At 39.3% G+C, this 17,879-nt stretch overlaps 1 protein-coding gene across 4 annotated transcripts in view; it reads left to right on the top strand.

Annotated features, from left to right (window-relative positions):
- The window catches only part of zyd (sodium/potassium/calcium exchanger zydeco), a 48,657-nt gene that overhangs the window by 18,410 nt on the left and 12,368 nt on the right, over nt 1-17,879 (top strand). For all 4 annotated transcript variants that reach the window (XM_074173372.1, XM_023158503.2, XM_074173370.1 and 1 more), the window contains exons 2-5: nt 6,151-6,324; nt 6,420-6,607; nt 8,531-8,729; nt 15,013-15,078. In XM_074173372.1, coding sequence (XP_074029473.1) covers nt 6,151-6,324; nt 6,420-6,607; nt 8,531-8,729; nt 15,013-15,078 — 627 coding nt within the window. The remainder of the gene's footprint in view (nt 1-6,150; nt 6,325-6,419; nt 6,608-8,530; nt 8,730-15,012; nt 15,079-17,879) is intronic.

Below are 17,879 nucleotides of genomic sequence, written 5' to 3' on the forward strand. Positions count from 1 at the left end.
CCATCTCGAGTGACGGGCAGTCTATATCACTTTGGCCAACCCCATCCAGGTGGTAGGTTCATTTTGAGCATTTCCATCAGTCCTGAGAGTTTCATCGTTCCACCTCGAATATTACGGAAGATACGGGGGTGTTTCCATAAGAAGTGAAACAAATTCGGATTTTTCAGGACTGAAATTTTTTCAGGAAAAAAGTGTATTCGTAGTAAGTTGGTAGTGCTGATCACGAATCTGAAGGAATTTTGAGCCTATTTTGCCCCCTAATATGTTTTACCGTAAAAATGGAAGTTCCATCGCGAGTGGCGGACAGTGTATATCACTTTGGCCAACCCCATTCGGGTGGTAGGTGCATTTTGAGCATTTCCCTCAGTCCTGAGAGTTTCATCGTTCCACCTCGAATATTACGGAAGATACGGGGGTGTTTCCATGAGAAGTGAGACACACTGTATTTCTTTACGAATGTTGTAGCATCAATAGCATGTACTCCACGTTCTCCAAAAAGGATTGAGTAACTGCTGTAGTGAAACCATTCATCATCTTGATTACTTTAGCTCGTGGACGCTGTATTCCGACAAAAGTTCGCCACAATGAAAAACATCGTAAATTTCAACGCACAACCCAACGTCTCTTAAACAAAAGAGCCCCGCCTAATTTTTGTCGACCTGCCTGGATGTTCATTACGTTTATTCATTGTTGTTGCGTGGCATATGACGTCGAGTTGATTGAGGCTATTCGTCGACAAAGTCGGCTCTAACTTTTTCAGAATGCGCAAGTTGTTTCGATGGTTTGGATTATACATTTTTTTTTAGAATTACTCCGGATTTATTCGAACTATTTTCGTAACATTTTCGCAGAAACACTTCGTCTACAATATTCAGCAACTTGAAAAATTCGTAGCAAAATTCGTGGCACTTCGATAACTTTCTTTCCACCAATCAGGGTGGGCAAAAACGACCTTCGTCGACTTCATCGAATCCCGAGCAAGAAATTTGTATGCTAAAGGAATTGATCGACTTGTGTTGTGCTGGCAGAAGTGCACTAATTCAAATGACAGTCATTTCAATCGAATTGAATGAATATTTACTGAACTATTAGAGTTTAAAGCAATGTAATGGTCGATCAGTGACCGGTATGGTTCGTTTTACTCATTCAAATCGACAGTTTCATGAAGGTTTATTCGAGTCCAACTGTAGGATTTTGGATTCCTACTGCTTACCATAGATCCGTGATGAAAATCACACGTCGAAACGTGAGACCCAGTTAATCCTCAACTCGCATAATTTGTCTTGCTGTGGGATATTCGAAGGGCGCGTCTCCTGGTCAACGGAAAACCATTCTCCGCACATATTTTCAATAGACTTATTTCCACAAGCAACGGAGTAATGAATAAGTTTCAAGTTGCTGTTCCATAGGCGTACATAATTGAGTCGATTGAAAAGTGAAAAAAAATATTTCAGTGTTGCTGTATGCATCAGTTATCACTGCTTCGAAGTTCAAGTCAACAACACTTTTAATAATAATAATAATGATAACTTGGAATGGAATGATGTCCTCTCTACTCTCGAATCTCAAAATCATACCGGCTTGCCGCACTAAGGCAGAAATCTTAGCCGCACAAAGGCAGAAGGCTGTCATTCTTGGCTCACTGCGCTTGCTCAGGGCACATGATTCTCGGACCCAATGATCACTCACCCCACGGTGTGGAGAGTGGTCACTGGTTGATAATGCTGGCGCGCCTTCCCGAATGTATCGGGACTTCGGGGGATAGGGCCTGACCAGCGCACACTACGGTGCAAAACAAAAAAATAACTTTATTCGTCTTTTCGATCATATGCATGATATAAGACATGTCATAAATAAAAATATGAACATTATATAAAACGATAATAACGGTCCACAGTATAACATAGATCGGACACTTGAAACAGGTACTTAACTATATACATATATTAAAAAAAACACAAACACACATACAACACATATATGTATACACATACATATATACACAGTGCTCGATTTCTAGAAATTGAGGTACCGGAACTACAACCTGCCGAGACTTACCACCCACCCCCTTCTATTATATATCATTCCATCACCACAAAACAGTGTTTGCCTGTGTAAAGAAAGGAAATAAGAAGACTTTATAGAACTCAAACTTCTTTTATTAACATAAATAGAAGTAGGGCAATACAGCGTTACTTTTTGTATTCGGATTCTTTTTAAAATACAGTCCAAAACTTTAACTTGTTTTCATCGTATTTCTTTTCTCTTGATCTCTCCTTACTTTTGACAGCTAGCGCTGAGTGGTGTCCAGAAACAAGCCAAGTGTCAACGTACGTTTCTGAAACAGCCGGAGAGGAGGTCTATTTATTTTTACAAACAACAGGCCAGACACCACCGTTGTAATTTTGAGTGACGATTTCAGAAGTGTTATTAAATTCATTTGAGAAAACCCTCTTTCACATTCACTTGATGAAATGGCAACCGAGTTGATCGCATTTTAAAAACTGTAGGCACTTCGAGATAGCTTCGTGATACATTTGAATTTGAATGTTTTATTATTTATTGCGAGGTTAACTATAGTAAATCATATATTTTAAGAATTTGATGTTCATAATAAATTTGGTAATTAACTCACCAACCAAAAATTTAGTTTTGGTTTCTGTGGCTTTTTGGTACAGATTATTATTATTATTTTTTTTGAAGGATAGAGGTCCCGGAACGCCGTTCCGCCGCGTTCCGTCTCAAATCGAGCCCTGTATATACATACATAAAGTAAATTCATCTTTAACTAGGATGAAAAAAATGCAGTGAAAGCAATAATCATGATAACAGTGTATCCCGTTCTAAGAATTCTTCTACGCTATAATATCCCTTATTAGTTAATAGCTCCTTTATTTGTTGGTATAATATGCAAATCTTTAATATTTCCAGGCAACGTATTGAATAATGTTATGCCATTATATGCAAGTGATTCCTTGAATGTCGATGTTTTATGTTTTGGGATAGTTAATAAATGTCTATTTCGTGTTGCATAGTTATGAACTATTGATTCATCTCTCAGATTGGGTACATTATTTTTCACATGGAGCAGAGCTTTATATATATAGATACGTTAACGTCAGCATCTTGCTCTTGGAAAAAGTAGGTCTACACCTATCCCTTGGTGCAATATTAAAGATAGTTCTAATTATTCTTTTTTAAACGATAAAAACACGTTTTGCCCCCACAGAAGAACCCCACATCAATACATTTTGAGCCATATGTGAGTACGCCAATGAATAGTAAACAGTCCTGATACCATCTAAACTAAGCACGTCTTTGATCTGTCGTATTGCAAATAACGCTTGATTCAATTTTTTGCAGACATAATCGATTTGGGGCTTCCAAGACAAGGTTTTATCTATAAACATACCAAGGAGTTTGGCTGTTTCCGAGAGTTGGATGCTCTTGAGTTTCACTGTTTTCCTTAACGCGAAGCTTAAATGTACTGTTTTACTTTCGTTCAGTTTTAGTTGATTTCTATCACACCAAGAAATCATGTCATCCATGACTGAATTAATGTTGTTTTCTAGCTCCTTCGCAGTATTTCCGGAAACTATTATGGTAGTGTCATCATAATATCTTGAATATCAGATACTGAATTAATCACAGTCACTACCATTTTCCTATCTTCCATAAAAGATTTTATCCATTCCAGAAGGAACCCTCTAATGCCAATGTTATATAACTTACTAACCATTATGTCACTATTTACTGAATCAAACGCCTTAGCCAAGTCAAATAGTATTGAAACTACGTACTACCCCTTATCGATTTTATTGTAAATAAACTCGAATGTTCTAGCAATAGCAGCCTCAACTGACCTAGCTTTCCTAAAACCATGTTGATGATCGGTTAGAATCTTGTATTTTTCGAGAAACGCAATAATTCTATTTGCTACTATTTTTTCAATAACTTTAGATGGAATACTCAGTAATGATATTTGGCGATAGTTATCTATATCTTCATGTGAACCCTTTTTATGAATAGGAATAACTTTGGTTGTTTTGAAGACACTCCGAAACACGCCTTCCATTATAGGGTGATTGATAAGATTCAATAGAATTTCAGATATAGATGGAATGACATATTTCAGAACTTTTATTGTTATATCGTCTAGGCCACTCGATTTTTTATTTTTTAGTTCGGTTATTGTTGAAACTAGTTCAGGTTCTAGTACTTCTTCAAAAAACATTGAGTTTTCGTTAAATTCCGAGACCGTATGTGGTCTCGGAGGAACTATCCCATTTAGAGAATGGCCCCTTCGTGGAATAAACTTTCCGACACGGATTTTCAACAGAAATTCAATTGCGATTCGAATCTAACGCTAGACTTCTGTTGAATCGACATGTTTTTTTCTTAAATTATGTATTTTGAAACGCCCTGTATACACATTAATATCATATTTCAAATCGACACGTTTTTTTCCTTAAATGATATATTTGTTTTTCAATGATGTATTTTGAGATACCTTGTAACATTGAGGGATCACATTTTGAAACGATACAGCCTCATTAATCTGTAATGTTTTTTCTGAAATCTGATTCATTATTATAAAATATATCACTTTCGCGCTTCCAATTTTCGTCGAGTAGTTCACGATTAATTCCAAAACCGGCAACGCTACATTACTCCATAAACAATGATTTATTGTACAACTGGCAACGCCGAACCTGCCATGCTGGCATGTATTGACATTTGACAGATGCAGTCTTATGAGTCTAGTGTTTACAGTCTAGTTTAGTAGAAGTACTAACTTCCCTATCCCCGAAGGTGAGAACGGCCTCCGGAGGCACATGGGCGGTTTTAAGCCCCCAGACAGCAGTGCAATGGAGCAACTCACGTGAGCTACTCCGTAGTTGTACTGGGTCGGCGTACCTCCAGATGTATTCGGGCCTGGGTAGGTCGAATACGTCGAAGGAGGCCGGCTAGTTGGTCCCTCGATGACGAAGCGTTGGAATCGAATTCGTTTTATCAAAAAGTCCTGAAAAGGACAGGTTTGAACTGAAAAGTTCAGGTTTTATTACTCTCTGCAACTCCTGGTATACTTTATCTCCTGAACGGGACGATCCACAGAACTCCGTCTTTCATTTACAGTACCACCGCAGTTTCCACGTAGAAATAGTATGTACACATCCAATAACTCGGAGATGTTCTCCTTTGTAATTTTTATTAATCGCCTTTGTCTTGAAAGAGACAATTTTTCTGGCTTTGATTGATAAGCGAATCCACTTAGGGAAGTATCTTGGGGATTTGTTTTGTACTTCCCTAATCTCTGACAAAGAAATTTGCAGCTGTAGACTTCTTTTACAATATTTCTACTATTTAACCAACTTCCAATATTATAGTCTTTTGCTAATAATATTCTCTCGCGAAGATCACTCTATTAAGTCAGAGCCCGAGTCTCAGACTGAAGCTCTCTAGCCTGCGAAACGCGCTATATTTATCTATCCGCGGAGCGCGCGCATAGGCTCCGCCCACCTATTGTTCATCATTCGTCCTAACCTGATTAGTCGATCGTTGTACTATATAGTGGAGTCGGTAACACTGTTCTCACATCCTGCATAGAGGTATATTCACTAGCCCCATATTATGGAGGTGTTTTCTTAGTTCACAGTGACCAGTCAGAAATCCTATTGTTGAGCGTAGATTTTTCCTGGTCATCGCCAGATATTTCTTCGGCGCCAGCTTCCCAGGGTCGCCCAAGGTGATCCTGGCAAGATTACATCCTTTGATTTCATCCCATCTCTTTAAAGATTGAGCATGGGTGTAACATTTGACTAGTTCCGCAATTGTCGAAGTCATCAGGCCGTGGGTGCCACTGGGTCCTAAAATTCTCAGTCCAGCCGCTTCCTTGGCGAAGAGTCGGCAATGCGATTACCTTCACTCCTGTCGTGCCCTTCAACCCACCTCAGGATAATGTTATTATCTACCGAGGCTTTGGCTCAATCTTGGTGGCACTCTATTACTAGCCCTGAGCATTCTAAATATTTTCCTGTAGAACTTCTGCATCTCAAAATGCCTTGCGATGAATCTTTAACGAAACTCGCTATTGGGACACATCAGAAGCAAATGTGAATGAGATCATACTAATTTCCATTCAATTTCTAGGACTTAACTGTACTCCACCAGCCATAGATGACTTCCCCAGAGATGTGTTCACCGAGAAACAACGTCAAGATGGCGCTGTCATCGTGCATATCGTCATAACTCTATACCTTTTCGTGGCTTTGGCCGTAGTCTGTGATAAATACTTTGTTCCAGCTGTCGAAAAAATATGTCACGGTGAGTAAATTAAAAAGGAAAGAAACAACTCATGATCAATTTGAATGATCACTTTGTGTGAAGAAGACAGAATGGATTGGAGTGTATTTTTTCAGCGCTGAACATGTCAGCAGACGTTGCAGGAGCTACTTTTATGGCAGCGGCCACATCAGCTCCTGAACTTTTTGTGAACGTCATCGGCACGTTCATTACTGAAGGAGATATTGGTGTGGGGACCATCGTCGGTTCAGCTGTCTTCAATATCTTGGCGGTGGCAGCTTTTTGTGGAATTGGAGCGGGAATGGTAAGTACACTTATCAAATGGAGCTCAGCTGATACCTATACTCCTTTTAGATATATCCAGTAGGTACTGAACCCCACTCCTCTACATCTATATCCATTCCACTTTCACAGCAGGCCTCAAAGTAACCACGTCCATATCGACGTTCAAAACACATACATTTTTCTCTTTGTCACTCCACAGTTGATCGGAACCACTGAAGTTGGTATTCTGACTCATGAGACAATGGATCTTAGTTCATAGCAGAAGCGGTTCAAAAATCCGCATCTACTTTCTTGAACCATGCACCCTGTAGCTATTTTCAGTAGGTAGTGGACCGAATCTGACATCCTCACTCTTCCACATCTGTATCCATTCCACTGTCACAGCAGGTCTCAAAGTAACCACTTCCATATTAACGGTCGAAACACATACATTTCTCTCTTTGTCACTCTACAGCAAATCAGAACCTGTGAAGTTGGTACTCTGACTCATGAGACAATGGATCTTAGTTCATAGCAGATGCGGTTCAAAAACCGCACCTGCTTTCTTCAACCATGCTATTTTCCATATACTTTACCATTTAATTTTTTCTTAAGCTTTTCTTTTCACAATCAAGGTACCTTTCCATTCGCAATCATCAATATTCAAAATTTTAGGTCTAGGTACTTTCCTGATACGCTGTGATATTTGTTCGTTATATTAATTGTTTCTTTGACAAAAAGTAATTGACATAATGTTTTTGTAGAATACAGAAGATTTCGGTTTTCATTATCTGAATGTTCTCGTATGTTTCAATTTTTGAAATAAAATATATCTTAGAAGAGTACCACAAACCTGTCTCACCAAAATCAACTGCAGGTGTTACAAGATCCACCAAAACGTAAATATGATACCCAATCAAAAGATTGGAGGGCTGAGACAAACAAATTCCTTCTTGAGAAGGGTCTGAACTTGATCACTGTGATGACGAATATGCCATAATATGAATTCTACCAGAACACACGCAGAAGCCTTCAAATGGAAAATCAGACGACAACTGGAACTTGAACTACTTGTAATATACAAATCAGCGGTAAAGAACGAAGGCAACGCCAGTGTTATTATGAACACAGATCTTTATATGTATACCAGAACATAATAGAAAAGCTTCGCTAAGAAAGGAAATACACTGAGTTAGGCTGCCTCGATAAAGAAGATGTACCACCACATCCAAATAAGGAGAGATGAACATACACCACAGCAAGCCATTTCATCTCTATGAACTATGGATGATTCAAAAGAAGGGTATTTCCAGAAATTTTGTTACCAACAATTCGAAAAGGCCTTTACACACCAATGTCTTGATCAAAAGAAACACTTTGGCTTATCGAAAAGGAGCGATTGGAGTACTCCAGGAAGGACCCCTACCAATGGTATAACTCCTGGAGTCCTACGTTTGGAACTGCTACTTTCAACTGAAACACTATCTCTATACACAGAACAATCATAATCAGAACTAACATCACCCTAACTACAACATGCAATAGTCCTCTGCTGATTGTTTACCCACTCTAGTAGTACGGTTCTTATTGTCACAAACCGTTTCGTGAATCACATTTTTCGTAATTCCACATGTTTATTTTTTTAAGGCTTTAATGATTTGGTAGTTATTACAAGCAAGGAGGACCCAGAGTAGAATCCAGTTCAGCTTCTACGTTGGTTGGGCTGAGGCATTTCAAGGCAAAGTATTGGCAGCCAAACAAATAGCGTAGCGTCTTCAAACTTGAAACATATGCTTTATAGGTTGTGTTCTTTTCAACACAAACAACTACTGCCATCTCTAGGCCAGGCTGGGTACTTCTGGGACCATCCTAGTATTGCGGTTTTGTAGTGTTTTATACTTTTATCATAGTTTTTCATCAAATACCACCGAATTTCATCACACATTTCTTCGTTGTTTTCCAGTGTGGGGTCAAAGTGATTCCGTTAGATTGGTGGCCACTAACAAGAGACTGCCTGGCTTATGGAATCACTGTATCAATACTCATCGGCATTATCCACGATGAGAGAGTCGAATGGTATGAAGCGTTGACTTTGGTGCTGTTGTACACTGTCTACATCCTGATTATGTATTTTGATAAAACCATTCAGAAGTTCATCAGAGGTAAAGTCTGAAACAATTCTTTATTGAAATTTAGCTACGCTTTTCAGGTGTGGGTGACAGATATTTGAAAAGAGAATTAATTTGATAATGCTGCTTCGATAGAATAGAATATAACTTTATTGGCTACGTTACATATCCATTCAATAGAAGTGTTCCACCTTTCAGAACAAGAATTGAAGTGATGTACAACTTTGAAAAAATACCGATGCTTCCACTGTAAATAGGAACATCACAGAATTTCACAAGTTCAGACTTCTATTGTCTACTATATGAAATGATTTGAAATCCCTGAAACAACTAAAGAAGAAGAATTAAAAATGAATAGATGAAAATAACTATTATATTAACCAAAATAAACCTGAAATGAAATAATAGTGAAAAAAAATACAAGTAAAGATGGAATAAATAAAAATAAAGTAATGAAAAAAGAAAATAAAAATAAAAAGTGGAGAGATTCCAAGTCACGTTAGTTCACGACGTTTCGATTGTTAGACTGGATGTTGACTACATATATATGGAGTGGCTTGAAACTCTGGCCATTGAAGAAGCCCACAAGAAATCTCGTGTCTGGTTGAGATATGTTGACGACACCTTCATAATATGGAACCATGGGAATACTGAACTAGACGCCTTCCTGAAACACATCAACAGCGTGAGACCTTCCATCAATTTCACAATGGAGAAGGAAATCCACAACGAATTGCCATTCTTAGACGTTTTGGTGAAGAGGACCGACACTAAGTGGGAAACATCTGTATACCGAAAACCCACTTATAAGGGACAGTATCTGAACCACGAATCCAACTACCATCAATCGACTAAAAGAGGAATCATCAAGACTCTATTAGACCGTGCTTTTGGGCTCTGTAATATGAAGGAAGGTCTCGAGAAGGAACTAGACATCATCAAAAATGATCTTCAACGGAATGGATACTCCAGAGCGATGGTAGAAAAGACTTTGGCTAGAAAACAGCAGGAGCCTCGCAAGAAAGAGAAGCCGTCACAACCAGTGCTTGCACTTCCCTACATCAGAGGATTATCGGAGAGGATAAGAAGAATTGGTTCCAAGTACAACATCAGAACCTGCTTCAGATCCGGTAACACTATCCGTAGCAGCCTCACGAAAACCAGGCCACCAAACGCGGACAGCCATTCCAAGAATTGCATTTACCGGATACCCTATGAGTGCGGAAAATCCTATATTGGTGAATTTAAGAGGCCATTGAATGTTCGCATTGCCGAGCACAAGAAACATACACAGCGAGGGGAAACCAGCAAATCAGGAATAGCAGACTATGTTTGGACCCATCAACACAACATCGAGTGGTCCCAAATTGAGATCTTGCACAGAGAGGAACATTGGTTCAGGAGAAAATTCAAGGAAGCCACATACATGTTGTCCAACAACGTATTCAGCCAGGCCAGCGTAGAAATACGCAACATATGGAAACCCATCATCAAGCAAAAAATGGCCAACTCCCACCAAAACGGTCATCTCCCACGGAACCAGTGAAGCGGAAAATGGAAAGCGGGGATGAGTGAAAGTACTCGAACGACCTATAAATAGTCATCTCTCGGAGGAATCAGTCCAGTCATCACCCGAAGACGATTGTAGATACTAACAATCGAAACGTCGTGAACTAACGTGACTTGGAATCTCTCCACTTTTCATTTTGATTTTCTTTTTTCTTTTTCTTTTCTTCATTTTTATTTACTCAATTGTTCTATTTTTACTTGTATTTTATTTCAGGTTTATTTTGCTCAATATAATTGTTATTTTTCAGCTATTCATTTTCAATCCTTCTTTTTTAGTTGTTTCATGGATTTCAAATCATTTTATATAGTAGATAATGGAAGTCTGAACTAGTGAAATTCATCATGAAACATTGTCAATCACCTTCAAACAAACGAGGAACATCACATATACACATGAATATACATATACCTCCATAGGCTCATCCTACATGACTAATAGTAAAAATACCTTCAATACAAGTATAAAAAAAGTATAAATTGTCTAAAATTGTCTAAGATCACACTGAACCTCAATATCATATGTAGTTGTCGGTCTGAGGAGCTTTGAGAGATCCATTGATGGAATAAAAACATAATTTTAATAATAGTACTTTGCATTTTCTCTTGAATAATCCTAGAGGAAGTTGTTGAAACTAGCTGGTAACTTGCTGTATATTTGCAGTTTAGGTGAGTTATTCCTGGACACTTCAAGTCGATAAAAAGGTATTTTAAACAGATTTACTGATCTAGTATTATGGTTATGAAATTCGGATACTTTCGAAGAACAATGTTTGTGTATAACGGCATAATAGACAAACAGGCAAGGCAGAGGCAAGATGCCATATTTTTCGTAAATTGACTTGCAGCGAGCATTGAGGTCCTCACCAATGATTATCCTCATTTTTTTCTATAGAGCGAATATTTTTAGAGCGTAGCGTGAGTTCCCCCACGGAAGAATCCCATACAGTAGTAAGCAGAGAGTAGAGTGTTAATGTTAACAACCTTTTTTAGTTGTCGCATTAACATAGCTCAATACTTTCTAAGTTGTTCGATGTGCCTGGACCAGTTTAGTTCATCATCCAAAACAACCCCAAGCAATGTGATCTCATTACCTGCCGCAATGTTATGATTTGTTGAAATAACAAAATTTTGAGTGTTTTCTCTATTCAATTTTAAATTATTGGCGTTATACCACACCTCCGCTTGATACAGCTGCCTGTTCAATAATAACCTTCAAGTTTAACGAATATTTATCCGGGTTTATGAGTGTTGCACCATTAGCAAACATAACTATATTATATGGAAATAAATGAAAGAACAGATCATTGATGTAGGTGATGAACAAAAGTTGTCCAATAACTGACCACCAAAGCTTCAGATTCTTTCGCGGAATTATTTTTTTTCTGACATTTTTTCCGATGACTCGGGATGGTAGCATTTTCTCTTCAGCTGTTGAACGATGTGCCATTTAAAGAGTGGCGCCTTGGATTAGGTTAGGTCAGGTTAGGCCTAAAGTGATTGGGTCTATTCGACCCTCCACAGCAACCCGCAAAGGTTTATTGTGACTCACAACTATTCAAACTCGACTAAATTAACTCGGCTTGTTAACGAAGCTGATTAGTTTGTATGGTGAGTAGTCTTTCAGGTCAGATGGTAAAAGTGTGGCTCTGCCAAACACTGAAAACCTGATTTGGTCCGCAGCGGGGCAGACACAAAGTATGTGCTCTGCTGTTCCATCATTTTCCAAACAGAGACGACACACACTGTCTTCCGACAGTCCAAGTCTCTGCAAATGATGATTCAGACGACAGTGACCACTGTAGGTAGGTAGATCTAAAGTGAGTGGGTCTATTCGACCCTCCACCGCAACCCATAAGGGTTTATTGTGGCACACACCTATTCACAGTCGGCCAAATAAACCCAGCTTCTCAACGGATCCGATTAGTTTGTATGGTGAGTGGTCTTTCAGGTCAGATGGTGAAAGTACGGATCTGCCGAACTCAAAGAACCTGATTCGGTCCCCAGCGGGGCAGGCACAAAGTATATGCTCTGCAGTTTCATCATTTTCCAAACAGAGAAGACATACACTGTCTTCCGACAGTCCAAGTCTCGGCATGTGATGATTCAAATGACAGTGACCTGTAAGAAGGCCTGTTAGACATCGTAGTTCATCCCTACTGTAGTCCAACTGTTTGGACTCAAGCTTCGAAGGGTGAAGAAACGCTTTGGAATGAGCCAATCCTGGAAGATTCTGCCGAAGTCCATAACTCTTCTTGCCATCCAGGTGTTCAGTGTTTGTTTGGCAAAGCCCAAAGCGATGCCAATGACAGGTTCTGGTCCAATGAAGCTGCTTGCAGCACCCTCCTTTGCAAGAGTCAGCAGCTTCATTGCCTCCCAGGCCAGTATGGCCAGGAATCCAGACCATAGACAATCTGTTTAGTCTTCCTATTGAGGAGAGTCTTTTTTGGCAGTTTGCTACCAATTTAGACGTTGCTTGGTGGGTGCCAAGAGCTTCCACACCGCATGACTGTCCGAGAATATTTTTATTGACTTGTGATTGAGGTTGTATTTATCCAATATCTCCGCACACAATTCAATAGCGTAAACTTCCGCTTGAAATGCAGTCGCATAAGTTCCTAGGCAGGTAGATAACTCTATCCTGGGTCTGCGACTGAAAACACCTACACCAGAAGCGGAAGGTGTTTTTGATCCATCTGTGAACCAACATCTATCTGCTTTTAATATTTCCTTCTCCCGCAGCATCCAGTCCTCTCTACTCGGGAATAGAACTTTATAAGGCAGATCGTAGTAGACAGTTGGAAGCATAAAGTCAGAGGTCATTTCCAGAATGCTGTGACTTCCAATGTCAACCAACAGTCTGTTGCACTCTGCATTGAATTGATTTGTGCAATTGGCAAAGTGCACAAGTCTGTATGCAGTCCATCTAGCTTCTCTTTCCAGAAAAATGTGGAGAGGAGGTAGATTTAGAAGGATCTCCATGGCCGCTGACGGTGTGGTATTGATGGCACCACTGATAGCCAGACAAGCCTGTCTCTGTAAGCCAGAGAGCTTCGCTTGGGCCGTTTTCTGTAAAGCCTTCGGCCACCAAGCAATTGCACCATACGTGATCACATAAATCCAATGGATTTGTTTGGGACCTAAACCCCAAGTTTTACCACAAATCCTTCGGCATGTCCATAGAGACAGTCTGGCTTTGTGTAAAACTTTTTCCAAGTGAGCGTTCCAGATGAGTCCTTTATCAAGGACAATGCCAAGATAGTTCACCTCCGTTCCAAATGGAATGACCACACCATTGAGGGAAAGTGACGTTAGATCGTCCAATTTCCTTCTCTTGGTGAAGGGGATTACCACAGTTTTGCTGGGGTTGACAGACATCTGCTCCCTTAGGCACCAACTGTCAACAACGTCCAACGCGCTTTGAAGGATATTACAAGCTACCCTTTCCGATGTGGACCTTGCCAGGATGACAAGGCCATCTGCATAAGCTTGCAGATCAACTTTTCTTCTGTCGAGGGCATCAAGCAGACTATTCACGAGGAGCAACCACAGAAGAGGAGATAGTACCCCACCTTGAGGGCAGCCCCTGGTGATCCTGAACCTGATGGCCTCGCCTTGAAGAGTCGTAGTTGCAGTTCTGTTTACTAGCATGGCATAGATTTAGCCAGTTATGGTCGATTCTATACCCTTTCTAGCCAGAGACACTCCTATAGCTTTAGGTAGTGCATTGTCAAATGCTCCTTCAATATCAAGAAGCGAGAAATACAGCAACCGCAATCTCCTTGTTGTCAAGGGGTTGAGAGATTTTCTCATCGAGGTTGTTCAATGCTGAATCAGTCGATTTGCCGGTTTGATAAGCATACTGGTGGTTATTCAGTAGGGATGCATACAATGCTACCCTCCTGATATGTCCGTCCAGTATTCTATCAAGTCCTTTTAGCAGGAAGGATGTAAGGCTGATTGGTCGTACGGATTTGGGGTGTGGGTCTCTCCGGCCCACTTTAGGTATATATACAACCCCTGCTGCCAACCAACTGTGTGGTATATAGTTCCACGCCAGACTAGCTCTATTCAATTTTGTGAGAATAGGTAAAATTATTTCCAGTCCGTTTTGAAGAAGAGCTGGAAATGTACCATCCTCTCCGGGAGATTTGAAGGGCTGAAAAGATTTGATAGCCCATTCAACTGCCGGTGCTGTGATAACCTTCCTTGCGACGTCCCAGTCGTTCTTTTTTGGGGTTTGGCGCCCTCGAAGATGGGCGGTCTTTTGTTATCAAGAGTCAGATTTCCAGGAAAGTGATTTTCTATCGAAAGCTCTGACGTTTCTTTACTAGAGGTCGTGAATGTTCCATCGGGTCGATTAAGCGACCACTGTAGTCCAACAACTGCTTGATTCCCAGCTTCGAAGGGTGAATGAACGCCTTGGATTGAGCCAATACTGGAAGATTTTAAGGGAGTCAGCAGCCTCATCGCCTTCCAGGAGTCCAGACCAGAGACAATTTGTTAAATCTACCTACTGAGGAGGGTCCTGTTTGGCGATTTGCTACCAATTCAGAGCCAAGAGCTTCCAACGCCGCTTTGGATAACTTCAATTGCTCTTTCCTATTTGAATGCTGTTTTTTCCAAATTAAATTTCAACAACTTTTCAGCTTGTTGAGTTGCATGATTCATGTTTTTTTTATAATCACGAGTAGTGTTATTGTTATTGAAACTTTCCCGAAATCACAATTATCTAGTTGCACTTTCACAGGTGGTTTGAGGCACGCACACAAAAGCAAAGCACGTAGTAGTGTCAAGTCCACGAATCAAGTCACAGGTATGTTAGACTAGGTTAAGTTAGGTTAGGTTTAAGTTTTTGTTTTTTCCATATCTAGATCATCTGATCATGCTCTTATTTTTTCCCCTCCTTATTATTACTTTTTGCTGTATTAGTTTCTACCAATCTTTTGTTGGTTGTTTGAAAAATTCTTTTGAAATAATTTGGGTCCTCTATAAATTGTTACCAGAATGTTTTGTGTTCTCTAAATGAACAGTTTCCAGTATTTTCTTGGTACCCTTTCCAAAATAAGTATTTTTCCAATCACCGGAACTGTAACAACTAAGCTGTCGTCTTCGGGTGATGAAGAAAACTTAGGACAATAATCTTTGAATATATGTCTTTGTGAAAAGTCGAAGATTCACGAAGATTCTCCATAAATTTGAGTTTCCTTGTCAACTTACGTACTATATTTGAGAGTTTTTGTTGAGAGTTGAAAGAAAGTCCTTTACCTTTAATTTATTTGTATCAAAAATGACAAACACATTTGCCTACGGATTGAATCCACGCACGTGGAAAGTAATCTACGTCATCTTTCTCTTGAAATTCTTTGGGGGAGGGCTATGAAGCGAGACAGTGGGTTTTCCAATGTCGCGCCTTCTTGTTAGTTGAGTGCTTCAGTAAGAGAAGGGGCCATGCCAAAAAATCAGCTTTTTCAGAAAATTAAGTTTTCATTATAATAAGTCAAACATAAAGTAAAATAACTTATTACTCACTTTGAAGATGAATATCGGGTTCGTATTTTGATTCACAGGTAGCAACACAATCCAGAACCAGTGAAATTACAAAAAAAAAAATGTATGGTAAAGCCCTTTCTCTTACTCTCACAATCGTTGATGTGGTATTCGATTACTTCTCTGCTGAAGACTCTCAGAAGATACCACAAGTATTCAATAGTTTTTGGTATAGGAACCTTTGGAGACAACAATGATGCTAAAATCTCTCTATCTCGCAACCTTACATATTCATTTTTATCCATGAAGTCAAATGAATGAACAACACTGTGATGTCTGTCATCCATCTAAATGAAACACCTTCAAGGTTCATTTAATAACTATACAGGGTGTTCCTTAAACATATGCTAATATTTAAGGAGGTAATTCTTAGACCCATTTTAAGAAAAAACTTCCTATGGACGTATGTCCTAAACGCCTTAACTTTTGAGATACAGGGTGGCAAAGTTTTCAAAAATAATCAGTTTTTTAATAATAACTGAGATAATTTTGTAGACATTTTCGGCATATTTGGTACATATGTTTCATGCCTCAAGGCGCATTTTCTGATGTACAATTTTCTTAATTTTCTCTGCCAGTGGCGTACGTACGAGTTTTGAAATGTATATTTTTGGAGAAAAAAATACTACGCCACTGCTTTATCTTGAATTAAAAATAATTTTTAAAATCTCCATACATTTTTGAGCACATTTGATTTGTTGATTTTTCTTTGTCCGACGCATGGTTTTCGCTCAAAAAATTAAAAATCGCTTTACTTAAGGATACATTCCTTAAAAATCTAATGCGGTATCGTGCATCGACTGAAAGCAACATATTTGTTGCAAAATAATTGAGGATCTAAAAGGTATTTGTTTGTTGTCAGATGCACTGTTCTCAATTAAAATTACGTCATAACGCAGCACCGCTTAATATTTTTTAAAAACATAAATTTAGTAATCCTGCAATAAATGACGTGTAGCAGAATTTATTTACTGCACCTCTTGGAAATATGGAGTTTGTCGATATGTGATTTTTTTTAAAGATTAAAAGCAGAAAAAACAGCGTACCCACCATAGCAATAAAAAACGAATTATCTGTATGTACAAACGTCAGCAGCTAATATTGATGTTGGTTTAAAGTAAGGTGTTGGTGTTAAAAACTGTCACAGCGCGTTTTGATTGATTTAGAAGTGTTATTGAAGTTATTTTGGTAGTCCGCTGTTCTTCTGAATATCAGTAAATATGGTAAATTATACGAATACGGAAATGGCGCAAATGCATTACGTATATGGCCTTGCCGATGGTAATGCAACAGAAGCCAGGCGCATTTATCAGGAAAGATATCCTAATCGTGCCTTACCAGATAGCCGAACCTTTTTAAATATTCATCGTCGACTTGGGGAAACTGGTAGTTTCAAGAAAGGGACTCCGGAAGGTAGACCTCGTGTAGTAAGAACTCCTGAAATTGAGGAAGCGGTGCTGCAAGAAATTGAGGAACATCCTGAGACGAGTACAAGGAAGATCGCTAGAACTCTGGATATTTGTCATCAAATTGTTTGGCGTATTTTGGTTGATTTTTTGTTATACCCATACCATATTTCAAGAGTGCAGGCATTACTCCCCAGAGATTTTCCACAGCGTGTGAAGTTCAGTCAGTGGTACTACAAAGTATTGCACTAAATCCGCAGTTTGAGACACAAATTTTGTTCACAGACGAAGCAAATTTTTCTCGGAATGCCATTCAAAATTTCCATAACAATCATGTGTGGGCTGAAGAAAATCCCCATGCAATAACCGAAACCCATTTCCAACACCAATTTTCGGTTAATGTATGGGCAGGAATTATAGGTGATCATCTAATAGGCCAATTTTTTCTACCAGGACGCCTTGATGGTCGTTCTTATTTACACTTTTTCGAAGAAGACTTACCTGGGTTATTGGAAGATGTGCCACTTGCGTTAAGGAATCGAATATGGTACATGCACGATGGCGCCCCTGCTCATTTCAGTGTAATTGTCCGAAATCATTTAAATACAGTTTATCCTAATCGTTGGATAGGTCACGGAGGACCTCAGCAATGGCCAGCAAG

Source organism: Leptinotarsa decemlineata, unplaced genomic scaffold, assembly GCF_025532065.1.
Source record: "Leptinotarsa decemlineata unplaced genomic scaffold, Ldec_3_MD MMD2_tig00000232_RagTag_RagTag, whole genome shotgun sequence".
In the NCBI taxonomy this organism is placed as follows: domain Eukaryota; kingdom Metazoa; phylum Arthropoda; class Insecta; order Coleoptera; family Chrysomelidae; genus Leptinotarsa; species Leptinotarsa decemlineata.